This window comes from Bufo bufo, chromosome 9 (genome assembly GCF_905171765.1).
Source record: "Bufo bufo chromosome 9, aBufBuf1.1, whole genome shotgun sequence".
Taxonomy (NCBI): domain Eukaryota; kingdom Metazoa; phylum Chordata; class Amphibia; order Anura; family Bufonidae; genus Bufo; species Bufo bufo.
The window spans coordinates 85,964,066-85,989,376 of NC_053397.1; the positions used below are offsets into that span (position 1 = coordinate 85,964,066).

General features: G+C 43.0%; 1 protein-coding gene across 1 annotated transcript; it reads right to left on the reverse strand.

The window, feature by feature from the left end:
* Window positions 1-1,233: 1,233 nt before the first annotated feature.
* Window positions 1,234-24,849, reverse strand: ATP6V1G3 (ATPase H+ transporting V1 subunit G3). The gene is made up of 3 exons (XM_040407255.1): window positions 24,716-24,849; window positions 9,419-9,519; window positions 1,234-1,553 (listed from the first exon to the last, which is right to left on the reverse strand). The coding sequence occupies exons 1-3, from the start codon at window positions 24,795-24,797 to the stop codon at window positions 1,380-1,382; spliced, it is 357 nt and encodes a 118-aa protein (XP_040263189.1). The 5' UTR covers window positions 24,798-24,849; the 3' UTR covers window positions 1,234-1,379.
* Between the last annotated feature and the right edge of the window lie 462 nt (window positions 24,850-25,311).

A 25,311-nucleotide genomic window follows, 5' to 3' on the forward strand; every position in this document is an offset into this window, starting at 1 on the left:
TCTTGTGAAGCAGAGTCCTGGTGAGGCTCTGTGTGAGTGGTCTCAGCCAGGTGGGCTGAGGGACCAGGAGGCTAGGCGATAGCCTGAACTTATTGAAACTGAATTTATTAAGTGCCATCACTGTTGGTTAATAAGCAGTGTTTTAAACTTCCTCTTTTACTATTTTCACTTTTATATTTAGGATAACCGTCATCATCATTTTTATACTGAAAGCAGGACTTTCTTTAGGTACCTCATTAGAATGTTTATCATCAATTGATGCTTAACTTCATTCAATTCTTGTTTGGAAGGGTGTTCTCACTGGGCAGCTGGTGACCCTTGCTAAAACATAGCGGCTCTGCAAAAAGTGCTTCAGTGCTGATATTTTAGTTAGCAAGAGAAACAATGTAAGCCACCACTAGTTGTACACTGTGAGGACAATGTAGAACAAACCGGACTCTAAACACTACAAGCACTTCTGTATGGTGCCTCTGGTGGCACCCTATTGTCCTCTGATTTGTTACATGGCATGTGGTAGACCATTAGCTTACATTTTCTTCTCTGTGTCCTGCCCTCCATGTAAAATGGGAGGAACACAGAAACACAGTATGGGCCCATACCAGGTACTGTGTCTTAGCTGACCATGAAGGAGTTGAAGTTGTTGGAATGAAATTAAACTTTCTATGTGTTAATGTAATTATGACATATGTAAGTGATTACAATATTAGAGCAAAATAAGTTTAATGGGGAAAACTGTACAACTGACAGGAGACTCTAGTACCTGTTGGCCCGCCTCTAGCCTGGACACAAGATGAGATACGGTTGGGGATGGAGGCATACAAGTTCTCTATGGTATTATGCAGAACATTTGCCCACAGATGTTGCAGCTGGGCCTGTAGACACTCGTAGGCTGCCAAAGCTGGCATCCAGCTAGTCCCATAAATGCTTGACTGGCAATAAATCTGGTAACTGGGTGTCAGTGGATAAGCATTATCCTGCTGAAAAATGCCTGAATCACCGAGCTGATAGTGTCACTACTGGGGTGTCATGGCTCCTCAGATGATCATCACACCATCACACTAGTGATTTCCATTATTGCTAATGGAAATCACTAGTTATGGTTAATTGCATAGTTACATAGATATGTATTTACTTTTTCTTTGGAATCATGGAAGCATGTCCTGATGTTGACCAGAAGAACGATTTGAAGAAGTTTTCATACAAGCATGGAGGAACACACAACTAACATTCATAGATATTGAAACAGATTTATTTGGAAAATTTCTCACTGGCAATTTTGATGCTCCACCAAAATATTGTCTCAGTCCAGCAATTCATGTACCTTTATTTCATTGGCTGGAGTAACACTTCATTCTCTCTAGTGATGCAAGCAGATTGTATTATTCCTTGTACTTATAATTGACATGAAGCTCTGGATTAATATCATATATCATTTTTAAGAGTTCCTGGAGTACATTCTCCTTGTACTTCTGATAGTTGGCATTATATGCTTGCATCTTCTGACCAGTCTGTTCATCAATGTTTGTTGCCAGGTTTCCTTGGGATCCCATTATCTGTGGAAGGAATATAATAAACAATGAAATCTAACTGATAACATAAGTTCAATATAATCATGCTATGTCATGTATAGTAACACGTGCTGTAGTAAAATAAAAGCTGGGCTGTGATTGGTTGCTATGGGCAGATACAGTTTGTACACTAATGTGTATGGGGGACTTTAACCACCTCAGCCCCCCTAGCTTAAACCCCATTAATGACCAGACCACTTTTTACAATTCTGCACTACACTACTTTCTTTCTTTTTAAATTTAACATCTTTATTACTATACAAACAGTACACAAAAATATAATTAGAAATTAGTATACATTTTTCAAACCCCCTTATTTTTTTCCCCCATCTCTTTCCCCCCCTTAACCCCCCCCAGCATGTGATGCGTGGACCCCAACCTCCCCCCACAGCCCCCCTTAAAAAGATAAGGAGAAGGGAGAAGAGAAGAGGGGGCGAAAAAAAATAAAAAATTATATATAATATAAAATAATAATTAGGATAAATTACAGTTGTACAGTCCTATCAGAGTTACCAGCTGTCCCATATCTTAACCCATTTCTCAATTCCACCCCTCTGCTTATAGAGAATCAGCTCGTAATTTTTCACCTTATTCACCAGATTTATCCATTTATTTACTTCTGGGGCCTGACGTGCATCAGGACCCTACCCAATAGTAATATTCTGCCTATTAGAATCTTTTGGGGTTTATGACTAGTTAGTAACGAGAGATCGTTCAGTAAAAACAGTTGTGGCTCAAGAGGAATCTGTGTTTTTAGTTTGTAAATAAGAAACTTATTAATACCACTCCAATATGCCCCAAGTTCTGGGCATGCCCAGATCATATGTATGCAATCCGCACCGGCAGTAACACATCGAGGACAGTTGGAGGAATCTCTTATTCCACACTTGTTAAGCCAAGTAGGGGTAATATATAATCTATGATAAATATTAAACTGTATTAGGACATGATTGAAGTTGTGGGATAGTACATCTGGGTTAGTAAAAATACTCCCCCACCTTATACTTTGTATATTTGGGCAATCCCTCACCCAAGCCTTTTGCCCTGGTGATTGTCTCAGAAAACCGTGAATTAATTAATAATTTATATATATTTGAAATATTCATTCTTACTGGTGCCTTCCCAAACCTCTCATTTAGCGGGGAGGAATTATCTATTTCTAACAGTAATTTATCATCCAAACTAAAAAGTGCAGAATGAAGCTGGAAGTACCTAAACCATGACAGATTCTCTACACTATGTGATAGTTCCACAAACGGCATAATTTCTCAGTTTTTAACAACCTGTGCCAGGGAAAAAATCCCATTCTTTTGCCAGAATTGATCCTGTGCTATACCATCTAATATCTGTAGGTGAGTGTTGTGCCAAAGAGGCGTGAATGTGAGTGATCCTTTTACCCCCAACCATTCTCTAGTAACAGCCCATATTTTCATTAGAAGTTTTATAGTCCCTCTATGCCCCCGGTCCCTATTAGACAATAACCCCGATTCCAAAAGCGTGAATATATTATTATGTGGAGAGCTTCTTACTAGGCTACTTAAGAAAGTGCTATTTGACCATTCACTGCACGTCCAAACCTAGAAATAGCCTTTGAAGCATGGGAGGTTTAGACCCCCATGGTCCAAAGGCTTATAAAGGTTTGAGTCTCACTCGTTTTCTTCCCCAAATCAAATCGTTGATTATTCTTTCCATTAATATTTATCCTCTATCCAAATAGGTAAATTCCTAAGAACATAGGGGAATTGGGGTAGAATTACCATTTTAACCAGTGAAACTCGATCCGCTCTGGATAAGGGAAGTCTTAGCCAAGTCCCTATTTTTGCTTTATTTTTGTTATCAATGGGGTCAGGTTAAGATGTACCGAGTCTTCAACCTTGGGAGATATCGTCATACCCAAGTATTGAAAGGTATCAACCAGATCTAGCTGGGTTATCAAGGATTCCTCTTGAGACACTGAGTCTATTGGCATCAGAATAGTCTTTGACCAGTTTATATCTAGGCCCGATACCCCACCAAATAGTTTAACATTATGAATAAATCTTGGGACAGTTATCTCTGTGTTATCTGAAAAAAAAAAGAACATCGTCCGCATATAAAGAAATACGATCTTCCTCTCCTAGTATTCCAAAACCTTTAATTTGAGGATCCTGCCTAACAGCCAGGGCCAAGGGCTCAATGTAGATATCGAATAAGAGTGGAGACAGTGGGCAACCCTGCCGGGTACCTCTATTTAGATCAAAGCTTGAAGTGAGGCTCCCATTGAGACTCAGCCTGGCCGTAGGGGATCTATAGAGTGTCTTGATCATATTTCTAAATCTCTCCCCAAAGCCCATCCTCGCCAAAACCTTACACAGAAACAGCCACTCCACCCTGTCGAAGGCCTTTGAGGCATCTAGAGACAGGATGGAGCGAGCAGACCCGCAGACCCGCCAGGGGCCTGTATATTGGCAAAAAGCCGGTGGAGATTGTGGTGTGTACCTTTGTTTTGAATAAAACCGTTCTGGTCCGGGTGGACAACAGAGGCGATTACCCTAGAAAGTCTTGTGGCCAAAATTCTCGCCAGGAGCTTTACATCGGCGTTCAACAGCGAGATCGGTCTATAGGATCCCATATCTACGGGGTCCTTACCTTTTTTTGGAATTAATATTATTACTGCTTCCATCATTGAACCCGGCAGGTTCCCTTCCTCCACCGACTCAGCAAGGACCTCCAACAATCTAGGAAAAACATCCTCTTTATATCTAACATAGAATTCGTATGGGAGTCCGTCCGATCCGGGGGCGGAGTTACCCGCACATAATTTAATTGCGCCCTCCAGCTCCTGGATAGAGAGATCGGCCTCAAGTACCTTCCTTTGCGCCAAAGTAATAGTGGGAAAAGCTATGCTATCAAGATAGAAGTCCATCAATTCATCCGTGATCTTACAATCGGCTCTATAGAGGTCTGAGAAGTAGTCAAGGAAGGCCCTCTCTATGGAATCGTGTCCCCTAACCATCCTCCCATGGGGCAGTCATATATTATCTATATTTTTTTTTGATTCCTGAATAGAGATCACCCTAGATAAAAGTTTCCCTGGGCGGCCTGATTCAGTAAAGTATTTTTGCCCTTTGAAGAATAGGCTCTGTTGTGCTTTGTCGAACAAGAAGTCTGAGTATTGTTGTACACTCTTCTGCATATTTTCCCTATTTTCCTCTGTCCTATTTATATTAAATATTGTGTAGCTGAGGACGCTTGTTCTTTTAAATTTTTCTCGTTTTTCCCGTACTCCTTTCTCAAATTTGCAATATGACTGACCATTATTCCCCTCATATAGGCCTTAAAAGTGTCCCATACCGCCTGGATTTTAGCTGACCCATAATTAGCTAGCCAAAATTGGTTTATTTCCCTTTGTATTATTTCATGGTCCTTTATTAGTAAAAGCCAATAGTGATTTAATCTAAAGGGAAACCTCCCCATCGGTAGATGATCCGAGAGTGACCTAGACTCGTACTTCATTCTTGTTACGTGTCGTACATATTTTCTATTAATCAGTGCATGGTCTATTCTGGACATAGATATACCTGATTTACTAATACATGAAAAGACTCTTCTCCCTTGGCCCAGACCTCCCCAAACATCCTCAAACCCGGCCTCAGAACAGAAGCGAGCCAGGGGGGATCCCTGAACCGGGGCATCTCCCTCAACGCCCAGAACGACCCTGTCTACTATCGGATTCATAACACAATTGAAATCCCCAATAATCAATGTGGGGCATTCTGGCCATTTGTCAATAAATGTTAACAGAGAATTCAGCACTGAGAACGAGAATGGAGGTGGGATATAAACAAATGCCAGACTGCACATCCTACCGGCCAACTTACAGTATAGAAAGACAAATCTTCCCTGGTTGTCAACAGAGGACGCCTCGCAAAAAAATTCAATTGTTTTATGAATAAAAACTGTCACTCCCCTGGAATGACTAGAGAAGGTCGAGTGGTATGTGTGCGCAGCCCATCCCCTGGTGACCATCCTCCAAGTCTCCCCAGTAAGATGTGTTTCTATCAGGCATACAATCGCTGGAAGATGTGTACTCATCATGTCAAAAACCGCTTGTCTCTTTCTTTTGTCCCCAAGTCCCCTAACATTCCAGGTTAAAATTCTGATGGACATTGTCAACTATAATAAGGAAGAAAAAAAAAAACATGCATCAGAGCCCAACCCATCCCCCCCCCCCCCCCCCATACTAGTAATCCACCAGCACAAATTGCAGCAGATTTCTCACCAACCATATACAACGCGCAGGGAAAAAAGGAACCATCTCACCCGTTTCCGCGTGGAGCCAGGAAATCACGGATCCCAGGATAGTAGCCAGGGGATGAGGGGAGCCACCAGGAAGCCAGCCAGCCACTCCAGGGACGCCGGCCAAGGATCTCACCACAGAAAAATAGAACCGGAGACCCAGAGCACAGCCGTAGCAGACCCCACCACAGAGACAGCAGAGAAGCTCGCAGGCAGCCCTAACGGAGAGTGCAGAGAGGAGCAAACAGAAGGAGCGCCAAACCAGCGCCCGGAACAAACCAATGCCGATGCCGGAGTCAAGTAGAAAGTCCAGGTAGGGGACAAACTTCGGGAGAAGGAGGCTGGAAGTCCACAACTTACGTGGGGTAAGTGGAGAGGGAGAGGAGGGAGCAGGCTTGAAGGCAGGAGCAGAGGTATAACAGCAGCGGGGATCGGGCTGGAAAGCGCGTAAACAGCAACGGGGATCGGACTACGAAGCGGGTTCCCCAGGGCTAAGTGGAGAGAAGCCGCAGACCGCAGAGACCTCAGGGAGAGCGGAGGCGGCCGAGCCCCGGGAGGAGGAGGAGAGAGCGTGACGCCTACGTCATCACGCCACCGTCTGCACTACACTACTTTCACGGTTTATTGCTCAGTCATACAACTTACCACCCAAATGAATTTTACCTCCTTTTCTTCTCACAAATACAGCTTTCTTTTGGTGGTATTTGATTGCTCCTAAGATTTTTCTTTTTTCCAATATTAATCAAAATAGGCTGCAATTTTCTCAAAAAAAGTGTATTTTTAACTTTCTCTGGTTAAATTGTTCAAATATAATTACATTTCTATACAAGTTTGTGTCAGAATTTATTGTGCTACATGTCTTTGATAAAAAAATCCAATAAGTGTATATTTATTGGTTTGCACAAAAGTTATAGCGTTTACAAACTATGGTACAAAAATGTGAATTTCCGCATTTTTAAGCAGCTCTGACTTTCTGAGCACCTGTCATGTTTCTTGAGGTGCTAGAATGCCAGGATAGTATAAATAACCCCCAAATGACCCCATTTTAGAAAGAAGACACCCAAAAGTATTCACGGAGGGGCATGGTGAGTTCATGTATGATTAAAAAAAAATTCACAAGTTAGCGGAAAATGACACTTTCTGAGAAAAAAAAAAAACATTTTGGAAAGAAGACACCCCAAGGTATTCCGTGAGGGGCATGGCGAGTTCCTAGAATATATTTTTTTTGGCACAAGTTAGCGGAAAATGATTTATATTTTTATTTTTTTCTCTTACAAAGTCTCATATTCCACTAACTTTTACATGAACTCGCCATGCCCCTCATGAAAAGTTGTCATTTACAGAGATATTTCTCTCACCCAGCATGGGTATATGTAAAAATACACCCCAAAACACATTGCCCTACTTCTCCTGAGTGCGGCGATACCACATGTGTGACACTTTTTTGCAGCCTAGGTGCGCAAAGGGGCCCAAATTCCAATGAGTAATTTCACAGGGCATTTTTTACTCATTTGGATTCCAAACTACTTCTCACGCTTTAGGGCCCCTAAAATGCCAGGGCAGTATAAATACCCCACATGTGACCCCATTTTGGAAAGAAGACACCCCAAGGTATTCCGTGAGGGGCATGGCGAGTTCCTAGAATATATTTTTTTTGGCACAAGTTAGCAGAAATTTTTTATTTATTTTTTTCTCACAAAGTCATTTCAATCTTTCATGGACTCAATATGCCCCTCAGCGAATACCTTGGGATGTCTTCTTTCCAAAATGGGGTCATTTGTGGGGTGTTTGTACTGCCCTGGCATTTGAGGGTCTCCGCAATCATTACATGTATGGCCAGCATTAGGAGTTTCTGCTATTCTCCTTAGGCCTCATGCACACGACCGTTGTTTGGGTCCGCATCCGAGCTGCCATTTTGGCGGCTCGGATGCAGACCCATTCATTTCAATGGGGCCGCAAAAGATGCGGAATGCACTCCGTGTGCTGTCCGCATCCGTGGCTCCGTTCCGCGGCCCCGCTAAATAAATATAACATGTCCTATTCTTGTCCGCGCTTTGCGGACAAGAATAGGCATTTATATTGCCGGCACCCGTTCCGTTCCGCAAATTGCGGAAGTCAACACGGGCGCCTTCCGGTTTTTGCGAATTCGCGGTTTGCGGACCGCAAAAAACGGCACGGTCGTGTGCATGAGGCCTTATATTGAGCATACGGGTAATAGGATTTTTTTTTTTTCGTTCAGCCTCTGGGCTGAAAGAAAAAATGAACGGCACAGATTTCTTCATTCGCATCGATCAATGTGGATGACAAAAATCTCTGCCAAAAAATGTGCATAAAAAAAAAAAAGCTGCGATCGTTAATAAAGATCCTAAAAGCTCAAAAGTGATCTTTATAGCGCCGCAGCGATTTTACTGTGTTTTTGCAGTGATCAGAAAAAAAACATTTCTGTCACTGCGGTGGGGCGGACTGAACGCGCATGTGCGCACAAGATCAGGCCTGATCGGGCGAACACTGCGTTTTTTGTAGAGCCTAAGGTGACCCGAATGTACTGATATAGATCTGATTGCGATCAGTCTTGATCACTTACAGATACTATATAGTGCTGATTAGCGACAGCGATGACGCTAATCAGTGACTGCGGTGCGGAGGGCGCTAACTACCTAACAAGTGGCTAACTAACTGGCGGTGATAAGGGACCCTTAGGCCCCATTCACACGTCCGCAATTCTGTTCCGCACTTTGTGGAACGTAATTGCAGATCGATTCATTTCTATGGGGACAGACTTTGTCCCGCTCGGATCCGGAATTGCGGATCTGCACTTCCGGGTCCGCACTTCCGTTCCGCAAAAATATAGAACATGTCCTATTCTTGTCCGCAATTGCGGACAAGAAAAGGCATTTTCTATATAGTTCTGGCAATGTGCTTATCCGCAAAATGAGGAAAGCACATTGCCGGTGTCCGTGTTTTGCGGATCCGCGGATCCATGGATCCGCAAAACACATACGGACGTCTGAATGGAGCCTTACAGGGGGGTGATCAATGACAGGAGGGTGATCAGGGAGTTTATATGGGGTGATCAGGGGTTAATAAGTGACAGGGGGGGGTGTAGTGTAGTGTGGTGCTTGGTGCTACTTACAGAGCTGCCTGTGTCCTCTGGTGGTCGATCCAAGCAAAAGGGACCACCAGAGGACCAGGTAGCAGGTATATTAGACGCTGTTAACAAAACCTTTCTGATGTTAAAAAAATCGCATCTACAGCCTGACAGCGAATGATCGCCGCTGGCAGGTTGTAGATCAACTCGTTTACCTTGCGATCCTGTGAACGCGCGTTCACAGGAAATCTCGCATCTCGCGAGATGACGTGCCGATGCGTCCAGGAGGAATAACCCGGCCGCCCGCAGGACGCATCCCTGCGTTAGGCAGTCGGGAGGTGGTTAAAGAAAAAAATAGTGAATGTTTTCTTTACCTCTCTAATTGGGCCAAAGACAATAATGAGTATTTCGAGATACGAAACACCTGGCCTCATGCTAGTGCATATGCATTGGGAACCATGCGTCAAACATTGTAGTTACTTACAGTAGTCTGGATACGTCGAAAGTCATTCTCTCTTTTAAGCTTGTACTGATCGATTTCTGCAATTGCTTCTTCTTTTGCTTGCCTTAATCGCTTATTTTTTCCTAGATTAAGACGAAAAAAACATTTCAATGACTACTTTAATAAAATCTAGTTTTCTAGTACAACAGGAAAGGGACAGTTGGCTCCCATTTGGTAATGCAAGACACATTTTGTTCCCAAAAGATGTAAAAATGTGCATTTCTCACAGTTGCTGAAGTTGATATTTGGAGAACTACCCTGTACGCTTCCATCTCTGCTGGCAACTTTTTGCTACACATACTGTACATGCTCAACTTTCTCTATAAGAGCCAGATACTAGTGACAGCCAAAGAGTGGTATTTTGATCAATTGCCCACTATTAGGCCCTCAGTCAGTGTTTCTGAACATGTGTGTTCCCCAACGAAAGCATCGCTGAATGGACATGCGGTGAGCCTTGCAGAAAAAACAAAGGCTCCAATTTAAGGTAAAAATAACAATATATATGGATCTTTATATATAAAAAAAAGATTGGAAACGTTTTCTGCATGGAATGCATGGAAGGACAGGGTCAGTGTCCTGCTGCAGCCAATGACTGGCATCAGCGGTGGCATGTTCCCATATAACACATCACTGCTTGGTTATGTGTCGCTTGGGGATGTCACCATGAAGGCCAGTCATTGACCCCGTCCTTGCGGCAGTTGACAGACAGGGACTGAAAGTTCAGTGAAGGCAGCCAGGAAGCTTGAAACAAGTGGTGAGGAGCAGGTAAGTAAAGTAGGCAAGTTGTATTTTTGAGGATTAAGTTTATTATTGAACAACTACAATGCTGTCGGTCAATCCAAAATGTTAATAAACCTCAAACCTGAATATTTAAGAAAGTAAAAGTGAGGTTTTGGCTTTCTTAGGAGAATATCTACATGTGCATAATTATTGGGCAAATATTAGAGTAATTATTATGTAACTAAATGGAAATGGAAATTTTCCATCTCACTTGTTTATTTTAATCTGTTAAAGTGAGAATAATAAACAAACTCAAAATTTACAAATAAACATTTCTGACATTTCCCCCAAAAAATCAGTGACCAATATAGTCCCCCTTCTTTTCAATAACAGTCGAAAGCCTTCCATCCATGGAGTCTTTCAGTTTCTTAATCTATTGACGATCAATCTTTTGTGCAGCAGCAACGACAGCCTCCCAGACACTGTTCGGAGAGGTGGACTGTTTTCCTGTACCGTAAATCTCCCATTTAAGAAGGGCCCACAAGTTCTCAAGAGGGTTTAGGTCAGGTGAGGAAGGGGGCCATGTCATTATTCTTTCATATTTAAGGCCTTTACTGGCTAGCCATGCAGTGGAGTACTTAGATGAATGCGATGGAGGATTGTCCTCAGGGACAGATTGGCCATACAGAGGGAAATTTTACAGTGGGCCAATGCCCAGGAGGTCACCCTAGGCCTACTCATAGTTAATTTGCTCTTATGCAACAACATGTTTTTTGTGTCCGATGCTCAGGAGGCCACCCTAGGACCTGTGCTGCACCGTTTTTTTAGAAAATTCTATACATCCTCTTTTCATGCTTTATAGGCTGTGGTTATACAGTATGATAGCAAATGATACACAATAGTGAATCCATAGGCATATAACGAGTTACAATACAGTGGTCCCTTAAGATACAATATTAATTGGTTCCAGGGTGACCATTGTATGTTGAAACCATTGTAAGTTGAGTAATCGGTTCCAAAGCCCCAAGAAGTCATCCAAGATGAGAGAAAATAAAGATTTAAGAAAAATAAGCAGATAACTAAGACAGATAAAACAAGTCCTTACATATAACAGTCAGGAATAGCTGTTAACTAGCAACTAATCCAGTTATTTTACCAGCGAAGTGGCCTTGATTGGTTGAATCTGAGTCTGAGGCATTGTATGTTGAGTCTAGTTTCAACTTACGATGGGCCAGAGAAGACATTGTATGTTGAAAATATTGTATCCTGAGGCCATTGTATCTTGAGGGATCACTGTATAGTTGTACGTCTGAAAATTTTATAGAACTGACAGCAAAATGGCAAGAGAAAAAATATATGGGGAAATAGTCCCTTCCACAAGTCCAATTAGAGCAACTATTGTGGTGCTGAAGCTGTTTCCTAACAAAAAGATCTCATGCATGCAGCCATATAGCGGCTCTGTATTGTACTGGGCTCTAATAGGGCTTCCATAGAGGTGCATATACCCTCAACAGTGCCTCTGTATCCCTACATATGGAGCTTTTCTCCTGCCGGATTCGTATGAAGGCATTTATAAAAAATCTGGAGAAAAAAAAAATCAATAAATGCATTGGATTTGGAATGTACTGCATTACAGACTCATTACAGTGTATGAATGAAATATCCCAAAAATTCAGCACCATCAATAAAATAAACCTATGTGCGCAAAACGCGTAAGATGGAAGATATGTCGCTTGGATTTCAAAACTATTGAATAAAGTGAAGTCGAGTTCTGACTTTACAAAGACTTCTGTGTAGAGAGACTGTTGTACAAGCACCGCTTGACTAGATTTGTCTTTTCAAGGGCGACTCAGTGTGACTTATTTATATCCAGCTTTCCGAGAGCCCTGAACAGAAAACTGTTTAAAGAGTCACTATACCTTCACACAATTACATTTCATTTAATAGAGAATGGTGTAAATAGCAATCACTTCATTTAAAAAGAATCTGCCTGCATCCACCTGAAAAGAGCTGTACAGTCAAGGCCTCTAGGGGTCTCACTTCCATCTAAGTTGCAGTCCACTGCCTGTTGTCAGGCAAAATCCGTCCCTGGTAACACAGACTAAGGGCTCATGCACACGACCGTATGTATTTTGTGGTCCGCAAAAACGGATCAGCATAAAATACGGATGACGTCCGTGTGCATTCCGTATTTTGTGGAACGGAACAGCTGGCCCCTAATAGAACAGTACTATCCTTGTGCATGTGGACAATAATAAGACATGCTCTATTTTGCGGAACGGAAATTCAGACATAGGCCATTGTACAGTAATTACATAGAAAAAATTGGGCGGGGCATAAAATTTTCAATGGATGGTTCCACAAAAATGGAACGGATACGGAAGACATACGGAGTACATTCCATATGTGTTCCGCTTTTTTTGCAGACCCATTGACTTGAATGGAGCCACGTAACTAGATTTGTGGGCAATAATAGGACATTCACTTCAATGGGTCTGCAAATCCGGAGATGCGGAATGGTGCGGAACGGAAGCACGGAACGGAACCCTATGGGAGCACTACGGAGTGCTTCCGTGGGGTTTCGTCCCATACTTCCATTTCGCAAAAAGATAGGACATGTTCTATCTTTTTGCGGAACGGCCGGATCGGGGACCCATTAAAGTAAATGGGTCCGCGATCCGCTGCGGCTGCCCCGCGGACGGTGTTCGTGCATTGCGGCCCGCAATTTTCAGGCCGCAGCACGACCACGGAGCGCACACGTTCGTGTGCAGGAGACCTAAGGCTCCGTTCACACGAGCGAGTTCCACACATTAGACTCGCAGTGTGTGTCAGCGAGAGTACCTGTCCTGAGCTCCCAGCACTGACGGGTCGCATAGCATTATACTGATTTATGATGCTATGTAACCCTTACAGTTCTGGAATGTATTGGATAGCAATGACAGCATTATGTCACTGGCAGGGCAGCTGAGGAGTGTAGGGGATCTGTTAGGCTGGGTTCGCATCACGTTTTTGTCATACATTTAACATACACAAAAAAATGTATATGTTAAACGGATGCCTCAGACAGATGACATACAGTTCCAATGTAAAACAAAGTATACATTAATGTATACTTTTTTATATCTTCTTGTATCTTTTCTCAACATATAAGTTAATCAGATAGCAAAAACGTGATGTGAAAACACCCTAAAACGTATGACAAAAATGTGATGTTAACCCTCCCTAACTATTTTTAAATGTTGGTGACCTAGGCAGACGGCACGTGTAAGCTGATCGTACAGCTGATCGGTGGGGTCTGGGACCTGATCTGATATTGCTGATTTGTCCTGAGTAGTGAGGATAGGGCTTCAATATTAAAAGTCCAGAGAACCCCTTTAATTTTTTATTTTACATTTTTAAGTGACAACCCCTTTAACATACATACTGTAAATAAAAGCAGGGACGGCATTGTAAAACCAGTAAATGCGTAAAACAGTACAGCACAACTATGAAAACTCCTGTTCCATTATGCAAATAGCAGAAGAAAAAGATAGACCTCAAATAATGTCTTCCTGTCTCCACTTCCCCTTTAAATAATACAGGCTTCGAGTCACATTGCTGACATTTACCGTAAGTGAATCAATGTATAAGAAACCAGAGGCAGGAAGCGAAGTTGTCTCACCCATCTGAGAGCAGTGCATAAGAAACAAGTGAAATGCACTAAAGCCTTATTTTCTTCCTGTCTTAGTATAGATTGATAATATTTTGCGCTGTTTTGTTGCTGTACGGTAATATTCAAGGAAAGAAATAACAGGTACAAAAGCGTGTTTGTAAGCTAGACACAAAGCACACAAAGGGTTAACGGCCTGAGTCTGCATAGGCTGTATGGGGTAAACAGCGGAGGCAGTCGTCACTCGCCTGCCACAATGTACAGTGAAAACTAGGAGTGTTTGTGGTAATAATAGAGCCGGCCCTGAGCTCGTGTTACAAGGACAGTTCCTGGTAAAGACATCATATCATAGTGGGTTTCAAGTGACTTGCGTTGACAAACCTTCACACATATTTTCTTTTTTTGGCCTGTAAAAACATTTTTACGTGTTTTTTTCATGTGTTCCCCTAGAGCAAATGTCCCTCTTTTGTCCATCTTTGCTCCTTAAATGTCCCTCTTTTGTCCATCTTTGCTCCTTAAATGTCCCTCTTTTCGATCTGAGGTATAGATTTGCATTTTTACAACGACAATATTGATCCAGAAAGTGTTTGTTTGGTTCCTCTCTGTATATTAGACCCACCTTCTATAATATTTCATAATTTGATACAATTTGGATTGTAGAAATTTCTATATTCAGATAATTTGTACGCTATTGTGCGTACAAAAGTCGTTTTGGTGTCCGCCTGGCCGTGCGGAGCCAAACGGATCCGTCCTGAATTACAATGCAAGTCAATGGGGACGGATCCGTTTGACGTTTACACAATATGGTGCAATTTCAAACGGATCCGTCCCCCATTGACTTTCAATGTAAAGTCAGGAGTCCCTATTATACCATCGGATCGGAGTTTTCTCCAATCCAATGGTATATTTTAACTTGAAGCGTCCCCATCACCATGGGAACGCCTCTATGTTAGAATATACTGTCGGATATGAGTTAGATCGTGAAACTCATATCCAACAGTATATTCTAACACAGAGGCGTTCCCATAGTGATGGGGACGCTTCTAGTTAGAATATACAACGAACTGTGTACATGACTGCCCCCTGCTGCCTGGCAGCACCCGATCTCTTACAGGGGGCTGTGATCCGCACAATTAACCCCTCAGGTGCTGCACCTGAGAGGTTTGTGCATATCATAGCCCCCTGTAAGAGATCAGGGGCTACCAGGCAGCAGGGGGCAGACCCCCCTCCCTCCCCAGTTTTAATTTCATTAGTGGCCAGTGCGCCCCCCTGGCCCCCCCTCCCTCTATTGTAATATCATTGGTGGCCAGTGTGCGACCTCCCCCGGCCCCCCCTCCCTCCATTTATTGTATTATCATTGGTGGCCAGTGTGCGGCCCCCCTGGCCCCCCCTCCCTCCCTCTATTGTATTATCATTGGTGGCCAGTGTGCGGCCCCCCCGGTCCCCCTCTATTGTATTAATATCATTGGTGGCCAGTGTGCGGCCTCCCCTCCCCCCCCCCCCGATCATTGGTGGCAGCGGAGATTCCGATCGTAGTCCCAGTTTAATCGCTCTGGGGCTCCAATCGGTAGCCATGGCAACCAGGACGCTACTGCAGGCCTGGTTGCCATGGTTACTTAGCAATATTACAATATTAGAAGCATCATACTTACCTGCTGCGCTGTCTGTGACCGGCCAGGAGCTCCTCCTACTGGTAAGTGACAGGTCTGTGCGGCGCATTGCTTAATGATCTGTCACTTACCAGTAGGAGGAGCTCCCGGCCGGTCACAGACAGCGCAGCAGGTAAGTATGATGCTTCTAATATTGTAATATTGCTAAGTAACCATGGCAACCAGGCCTGCAGTAGCGTCCTGGTTGCCATGGTTACCGATCGGAGCCCCATAACGATTAAACTGGGACTCTGATCGGAATCTCCGCTGCCAACAATGATCGGGGGGGGGGGGAGGGGAGGCCGCACACTGGCCACCAATGATATTAATACAATAGAGGGGGGGCCGGGGGGGCCGCACACTGGCCACCAATGATATTAATACAATAGAGGGGGGGGCCGCACACTGGCCACCAATGATAATACAATAGAGGGGGGGCCGGGGGGGGCCGCACACTGGCCACCAATGATAATACAATAAATGGAGGGAGGGGGGGGGCGGGGTGGCCGCACACTGGCCACCAATGATATTAATACAATAGAGGGGGGGCCGGGGGGGGCGCACACTGGCCACCAATGATAATACAATAGAGGGAGGGAGGGGGGCCGGGGGAGGTCGCACACTGGCCACCAATGATATTACAATAGAGGGGGGCCGGGGGGGGGGCCGCACTGGCCACCAATGAAATTAAAACTGGGGAGGGAGGGGGGTCTGCCCCCTGCTGCCTGGCAGCCCCTGATCTCTTACAGGGGGCTATGATATGCACAATTAACCCCTCAGGTGCAGCACCTGAGGGGTTAATTGTGCGGATCACAGCTCCCTGTAAGAGATCGGGTGCTGCCAGGCAGCAGGGGGCAGTCATGTACACAGTTCATAGTATATTCTAACTAGAAGCGTCCCCATCACTATGGGAACGCCTCTGTGTTAGAATATACTGTCGGATATGAGTTTTCACGAAGTGAAAACTCATCTCTGAAAAAGCTTTTATGCAGACGGATCTTCGGATCCGTCTGTATGAAAGTAACCTACGGCCACGGATCACGGCCGCGGATGCCAATCTTGTGTGCATCCGTGTTCTTTCACGGACCCATTGACTTGAATGGGTCCGTGAACCGTTGTCCGTCAAAAAAATAGGACAGGTCAACACGGACAGGAAACACGGATCACGGATGCGGCTGCAAAACGGTGCATTTTCCGATTTTTCCACGGACCCATTGAAAGTCAATGGGTCCGCAAAAAAAAACGGAAAACGGCACAACGGCCACGGATGCACACAACGGTCGTGTGCATGAGGCCTAAAAGTGAGTAAAGAAGCCATTGAAAAAGGCAGTAGATTTTATACCTCCCTATAAAATGTAATTAAAAAATTAAAAAAAACAGCAAAAATTAGGGTGTTTTTGGGGCAGATTTGCTATTGAAAATGTGCCAGTGTTTAGGACCAAAATTCTTTTGACCATGCTTTGCACCACATTTATCAAATGTTTAAGACCCTCTTCTATCCTTTTTATGCATCGTGGCTTAAAAGTGCCTCCATGCGCCAAAATTTAGCACACAAGATTTTTGGCGTACGAAAAGAATTCTGGTGCACGGACCCATTTTTCAGAATTCTGGCACAAGTCTGGCCAAGGATTAACAATACGTCAGATTTATAAAGGTCCGTAGCCTGAATCATAAATTTGCCTAATAATAAGACTAGGATTCATATTAATAGACAGTGCACAGGTTGAGATTATTATAAAACTGTGATTAGTAGGTTCCCTGAGGTCAGCCCAAACCATTCCCAATGTCAAGGGTTCCCAAGTCCCCCAGTCAACAGAAGACTAGCAACAAGTAAGGGTACTTTCACACTTGCGTTGTTGGATTCTGGCAGGCAGTTCCGTTGACGGAACTACCTGCCAGATTCGGCTATCTGTATGTGCAGCACGCCAGACCTGCAGGGTATAGCGATGTGAGGTCACGGTTATGGGCAATCGAGGGTTGCTCACTGTATTGGAGGACCCTGGGCAGGCATGTGGCAGTGAAGGAGAGGTAGACACAGTTCCTCTGGGGCACGCTCTGTTTGAAGGGACCAGGGCGGATGGTGGATGAGGTGCCCTGGATGTTACAGGTATTTTGAGTGCCTGGGGCAAGGTCCCTTTTTGGATTCGTGACGCCAGTGCCTGTAACGGTGGCACACCGGTTTCCAGTAGTAATAAGTGAGGTACACAGGTGGTATAGTGAACCAAACGTTGCTTTACTTAACAGTCCAACTTTGTACAGCAAGATAGTTATACAGTCCTTTAGATCACAAGCTTCACAAGCAGGCTTATTTCACAGAATGGCAGGTATGGATCATGCAAGATAGTCAGAGGGTAAATCCACAGCACACTCAGAATCAGGTTGTACCTTTCCTCAGAAATAGTGTACACTGTTCTTTTAGAACTCCTGTCTGGTTTCAATCCCAAGGCCCGGATGTCTAAATGGTGGCTTAAATCCTTGGTAAAATATATATCTTCCTCCCGTATAAATCCTTGCTTTTCTTTATAGTACCTCTGCCTATTACTGTACTTATCTTTGCTGGAAATATCCTCACTTGACTGGTGAAGGACTGTGGGTTTCTCCCAGGAGGTTCTGTCCTGCTACTGGGGTGTCTTCGGAGCTAACTGAGGCTCTCTTGGACTACAGGCAGGCTAGGGTTCCTCACTAGCCTCCTGGTCATAGCTAGCAGCCAGGGCTATCAAGCTGCATGTCAGGAGGAGGCCCTCAGCATAACTCTGGTTGGTGCCTTCTGACTTCTGTCTACACAGACTCCTGACTCTGAACTACCACTCCCTGTCTGGGCCTGGACATTTATACTAGGGGCTCCCTATCTCCCTCTAGTGTCTGGGATGTCTAACTACACCCTAACTAGGCCTGCTAAGCATTTACACAGGGGAACATTGCATATAAAAACACATTAGAAAATACATAAAATGCATAGTTAAACATAACATTTCTGTTCCTTGTGAGTAGAAGTAACACGCACACCAATTGACCCTTGTGTAGTGCCCACGCCTATCTAGTGGGACACTACATATGCAAACTGATACCATTTGCGGATCTGTCTCACAAATGCATTGCAATACCGGATCCGTCTCTCCGGTTGTCATCCGGAAAAACGGATCCGGTATTGATCTTTTTCAAATTTTTAAAGGCTTGCGCATGCGCAGACCGCGAAACCGGATCTGTTTTTCTGGAAAACTTGGGGCTGGATCCGGCATTAATGCATTTCAATGGAAAATAGCAAGTGTTCCGGATTTTGGACAGAGAAAATACTGCAGCATGCTTGCTTGCATGACTTTGTCGTGTAACTTCCCTACAGCTGAGAATTGTGACGTTGTCATCCAGCTCTTACCTTAAAGTGTACCTCCAGTTATTGTAATCATCTGTTGAGAAAGCAGCAGGAGACACCAAAAGCCTTTTCTCAATATACTTCTTAAGCCTTTGGCGCTATGTTTCTCTATATGCTCTTTATCCAGACCCTCAACTCCTACTCATCTGAATAGGAAAATACAGATCAGACCCTGAACTGAGTTGGAAAGTGGGGATCAAGCAGACAAGCGTCACATACTAAAGAAGCAGAACACTGTAGCCTATGAAGTGAATAGGAGGCATACTCTTTGAAGGGTCATTAACTTTTGATATGTCATAGAGACATATAAAAACTTTAGATTGGTGGGGATCTGAGCATCCCCACCAATCTCTAAAACGAGGAGAGAGAAGCGAGCGCATATCGTCAGCGGCGTTTTGGCGCTCAGACCCCCACCCATCTAAAGTTTTGATATACAGCTGTGCTCAAAATAATAGCTGTCAGACATCACTAACCTGATCAATCCCTGTTGTTGGTAGAAATTATATTTCCACATGGCAAATAATTTACTAGCAGATGTAGTAGACTAATAGAAATCCAACAGACATGACATGCATGCTGCTGATTCTGTGTAATTCAATCACTAATTGGAAGGGGCATGTTCAAAATAATAGCAGTGTGGAGTTCAATTAGTGAGGTCATTCATTCTTTGATAAACAGGTGCCAATTATTGCCCTTATTTAAGGAACGTTACAGTGCAGGAAAATGGGTCGTTACAGACATTGTTCACAAGAACAGCGTACCTTGATAAAAAAGTTGATTGGAGAGGGGAAAACCTATAAAGAAGTGCAGAAAATGATAGGCTGCTCAGCTAAAAAGATCATAAATGCTTTAAAATGGCAACTAAAACCTGAAAGACGTGGAAGAAAGTGAAAAACTACCATTCGAATGGATAGAAGAATAGCCAAAATGGCAAGGACTCAGCCAACAATCAGCTCCAGGAAGATCAAAGAAAATCTAGTTACCTGTGAGTACTGTTACAATTAGAAGATGCCTATGTGAAGCCAAGATATCTGCAAGAAGCCCCAGCAAAGTCCCACTGTTGAAAAAAAGACGTGCTGAAGAGGTTACAATTTGCCAAAGAGCACATTGACTGGCCTAAAGAGACATTTTGTGGACTGATGAAAGTAAGATTGTTCTTTTTGGGTCTAGTGGCCGGAAGTTGGTTGACTCCATGCAGCACAGATGTACAGCAGTTCTCAGAAACAGTGGTTATACAACTAAATATTAGTTAAGTGATTCAAAGGAAAGCAAAATCTTCAAACATTTTTCAGTTTATATAGTGAATGTTTGTTTGAGTTTGTAAAGAAGAATACAAATACTGCTATTATTTTTTTTTGAACAGTCTAATATTCACTTTTCTTCAATTTTGTTAGAGGAGCTACACAAATTTGATATATTTTTTTCATGTTTTGATTTGGAATAGAATGTGTAGTGTTCCCAATGCATTTGTGTGTATGGAAATACAAGCTATTAGAAGGATTTTGAGCTTTGTTCATTTTTTTAAACACACTGCTATTATTTTGAACACAACTGTATCTCTATAACATGTTAGTGATCCTTTGAAGACTTTAAAAAGCAGAGCCTAGTATGCATACAATAGGTGCTTTAATTCTTCTTCTCCTGAAAAATCCCATTGAAAAGACAAATCTACAGGGAGTGCAGAATTATTAGGCAAGTTGTATTTTTGAGGATTAATTTTATTATTGAACAACAACCATGTTCTCAATGAACCCAAAAAACTCATTAATATCAAAGCTGAATATTTTTGGAAGTAGTTTTTAGTTTGTTTTTAGTTTTAGCTATTTTAGGGGGATATCTGTGTGTGCAGGTGACTATTACTGTGCATAATTATTAGGCAACTTAACAAAAAACAAATATATACCCATTTCAATTATTTATTTTTACCAGTGAAACCAATATAACATCTCAACATTCACAAATATACATTTCGACATTCAAAAACAAAACAAAAACAAATCAGTGACCAATATAGCCACCTTTCTTTGCAAGGACACTCAAAAGCCTGCCATCCATGGATTCTGTCAGTGTTTTGATCTGTTCACCATCAACATTGCGTGCAGCAGCAACCACAGCCTCCCAGACACTGTTCAGAGAGGTGTACTGTTTTCCCTCCTTGTAAATCTCACATTTGATGATGGACCACAGGTTCTCAATGGGGTTCAGATCAGGTGAACAAGGAGGCCATGTCATTAGATTTTCTTCTTTTATACCCTTTCTTGCCAGCCACGCTGTGGAGTACTTGGACGCGTGTGATGGAGCATTGTCCTGCATGAAAATCATGTTTTTCTTGAAGGATGCAGACTTCTTCCTGTACCACTGCTTGAAGAAGGTGTCTTCCAGAAACTGGCAGTAGGACTGGGAGTTGAGCTTGACTCCATCCTCAACCCGAAAAGGCCCCACAAGCTCATCTTTGATGATACCAGCCCAAACCAGTACTCCACCTCCACCTTGCTGGCGTCTGAGTCGGACTGGAGCTCTCTGCCCTTTACCAATCCAGCCACGGGCCAATCCATCTGGCCCATCAAGACTCACTCTCATTTCATCAGTCCATAAAACCTTAGAAAAATCAGTCTTGAGATATCTCTTGGCCCAGTCTTGACGTTTCAGCTTGTGTGTCTTGTTCAGTGGTGGTCGTCTTTCAGCCTTTCTTACCTTGGCCATGTCTCTGAGTATTACACACCTTGTGCTTTTGGGCACTCCAGTGATGTTGCAGCTCTGAAATATGGCCAAACTGGTGGCAAGTGGCATCTTGGCAGCTGCACGCTTGACTTTTCTCAGTTCATGGGCAGTTATTTTGCGCCTTGGTTTTTCCACACGCTTCTTGCGACCCTGTTGACTATTTTGAATGAAACGATTGATTGTTCGATGATCACGCTTCAGAAGTTTTGCAATTTTAAGAGTGCTGCATCCCTCTGCAAGATATCTCACTATTTTTGACTTTTCTGAGCCTGTCAAGTCCTTCTTTTGACCCATTTTGCCAAAGGAAAGGAAGTTGCCTAATAATTATGCACACCTAATATAGGGTGTTGATGTCATTAGACCACACCCCTTCTCATTACAGAGATGCACATCACCTAATATGCTTAATTGGTAGTAGGCTTTCGAGCCTATACAGCTTGGAGCAAGACAACATGCATAAAGAGGATGATGTGGTCAAAATACTCATTTGCCTAATAATTCTGCACGCAGTGTAGAGGTCGTGACAATGTCAACTAATGCTTAAGCAATACTGTAGTCACTTGACGTAGACTTCTTTGTAAACTCAGACTCTTGCGTTACAACCAATATGGCTGACTTTAAAGTTCCAATGGAGGTTGGAACCCTGATTTTTCTTATGTGTTCAGGACTCTAGGAAAGCTGAGTAACAAATGCTCTATGAGCTGCAAGTTGGCCATATTGGTTATTCCAAAACATGTATAATAAAGACTATTATACATGTTTTGGAATAACCAATATGGCTAACTTGCAGCTCATACAGCATTTGTTACTCAGCTTTCCTAGAGTCCTGAACACATAAGAAAAATCAGGGTTCCAACCTCCATGGGAACTTTAAAGTCAGCCATATTGGTTGTAACGCAAGAGTCTGAGTTTACAAAGAAGTCTACTTCAAGTGACTACAGTATTGCTTAAGCATTAGTTGACATTGTCATGACCTCTAGATTTGTCTTTTCAAGGGCATCTTTGTGTTACTTATTATCCAGCTTTCCCAGAATTCTGAACAGAAATCTGTTTAAAGGCAACCTGTCAGTAGAATCAGGTTCAAACCTGAAATACTGACAGGCCCCTCCATAACATTACAAAGAACAGCACTTTATTCTGTAATGCTGAAACATTTCAGAGAAAATATATTTTTAGGAGTCACGCACAAGGAGAAGTGTTCTCCGGGCAGTTTTCCTCCAGCTTCTCCCCACCTGGCATGACCTTATTTATAGGACTCTTCCTATTTGTGTAACAAGAGGGAAGCCACCCAGCGGACACTTTTCCCCATGAATCTACTGACAGGTCCTACAGCAGAGAGACAGAGATTAATCTCCAAGCATTGACGTTACCATTCAGAAGTCTGGGAAAGAAGGAAGACCAGGGTGGCCACATCATGGCTGACTTACACTGACCCTGTATAGTGTGATTGTCACCACACTGAATCGCATATGGTGTGACCCAATACCAACCTGCAGACAGATGGGAGACCACATAGTCAGGGAATACAATAGAGATATTGGAATTTCAAAGGCAACTAGGAGAGCGGAACTGGATGTGTGCTGCCATGGTGGAGAAAACTCTCATCTATGTTCTGATTAGACACATATTGTGTGTCTTTGCAATAGTCTCAGGAATAAATCTGCCTCTGGGTTTGGTGGTGGACATATTGCTTGCTATGGTAAGTTTATGATCTTACAGAAAACCCTATAAACTTTAAGTGAGTTTCTGATCAAAGCCCTTTATCATAGTTGGGTTTCTTTGATTTTACCTCCCTTTGTTTGTGGATCATTTCCAGATGCATTCATCTTAACACATTTCTGTCTATGAGACACTTAATACAAAGCGGTTTGTGGTTCAGCCGTCAAGGTATTTATGCTCTAAAGATGGACAAATATAAAAACACATGTGTGGGATTAAACTTCTCCAGGGAGATGGAACTGTAATTGCTAATGTCTAAAGAAACTAGTGTATTGAACTCCACCCTTGAAACCATCAGCTATAGGCCCATATCAAATGGCCTTAAATGATGAATTTTAGAATTTTTATTATGACTGCAACACCCAGATACTGTGCAGTTCTACTGAGCCAAACTTATCTCACATGAGGTCTTTGGCCCATGTTTTGCAGCCTTAAAGGAGTTCTCCAGGTTTCCAAAAAAATTGCAAGCCTTCTGACCTGTTTTGGGAAGATCCAGTGTCAGACTAAAGTCCCTTGGGCCCACCAGAGGAAATGATTCAGAGGGCAAACCCTCTGTATATATGGAACCTTGAGTGTCCTGTTTTATTAGGGGTCAATTATTGCCAGAGCCTGGGCCCATTGGAAGATCCTTTGGTACACTAGTGGGCTAGTCCAACCTTGGAAAAATCCTACGTCAGGTCGCCCATTCTGCTGTCTCCACTATGCTCAGACTGGATGCGGGCTCTTCCACTCATGTCCTGACTGGACGTGTTTCTAAGTCTTCCTGTTCAAATGCAGGGGACCTGAGTGGAAGGGCCTGCATCCCATCTGAGAACAGTGGATTCTGCGGCCAGACCAACAACTGGCCAGAAGGTTGCTGGCTTTTTTTTTATAAGCCTGGAGGACTCCTTTAATGAGGACCCTTGAATGCTGCCCTCCAATGCTGCCCTCGCCATCAGCAGAATAGAGGCTCCAATAACAGCAGCATGTATATTGCTATATCAGTATATTGCTACAGTCTTTCTGCTCTCTTCATTCACAGAATATAAGCAGCAAGTAGTTAAAACTTCACTGAGGGTACGCCCACATGGTCAGGTTTCCTGATGCAGTTTTGTAAGCCAAAATGAAGAGTGAATAAATAAAAAAAAGAGAACTCATATCTGTCCTTTATACTCATTGTATGATTTACTGCTGAATTTGACATCCAAAACGGCTTCAGTAAACCTGTCCTTGTGGCATTACCCTGATATTTTTCTCCATTACCTAAATAATTCCAGGAATAGGAATGACAGAATACAGCAGTCCATTACTTCTAGACTACACCCTGCTCTCCGTGTATACAGAACATAAATTAAGAATTAAGAATTAATTAAGGTTAAAAACAACTTAAGAAAGGTTAAAACAATACATATATCAAAAACTACACTTATAAAAAAAAAAAATACAATTTCCAAGAACACCAAGTATCTTACTCTTTTTGGCCTCTTCAAGTTTGTCCTTTGCTCTTTTCTCAGCCTGAAGGAGTTGCTGGATTCCCTGGGACTGACTAGCCATTCTGTCCTGTTGATGTCCTCTGCAGCCAGTAAACCTGCGCCCCACTAATACCTTAGGCTTTTATACCCCTGCTGTTTACTGTCATAACACTGAAACTGGATGGGCCAGATGAAGTCTGCTTAAACTGTGTATTCAGCAGTGTTTGTAGACAGTACATGTATATACACTGTAAACACATCACACATTATCGACAAGGACACTTAATACAAAGGGGTTTGTGGTTCAGCCATCAAGGTATTTATGCTCTAAAGATGGACAAATGTAAAAACACATGTGTGGGATTAAACTTTTCCGGGGAGATGGAACTGTAATTGCTAATGTTTAAAGAACCTAGCGCATTGAACTCCACCCTTGAAACCATGTTAACTAACATGTTAAAATTGCATTATCTGCTATAGGCCCATATCAAATGGCCTTAAATGATGGATATTAGAATTTTTATTATGACTGCAACACCCAGACCCTGTGCAGTTCTACTGAGCCAAACTTATCTCACATGAGGTCTTTGGCCCAT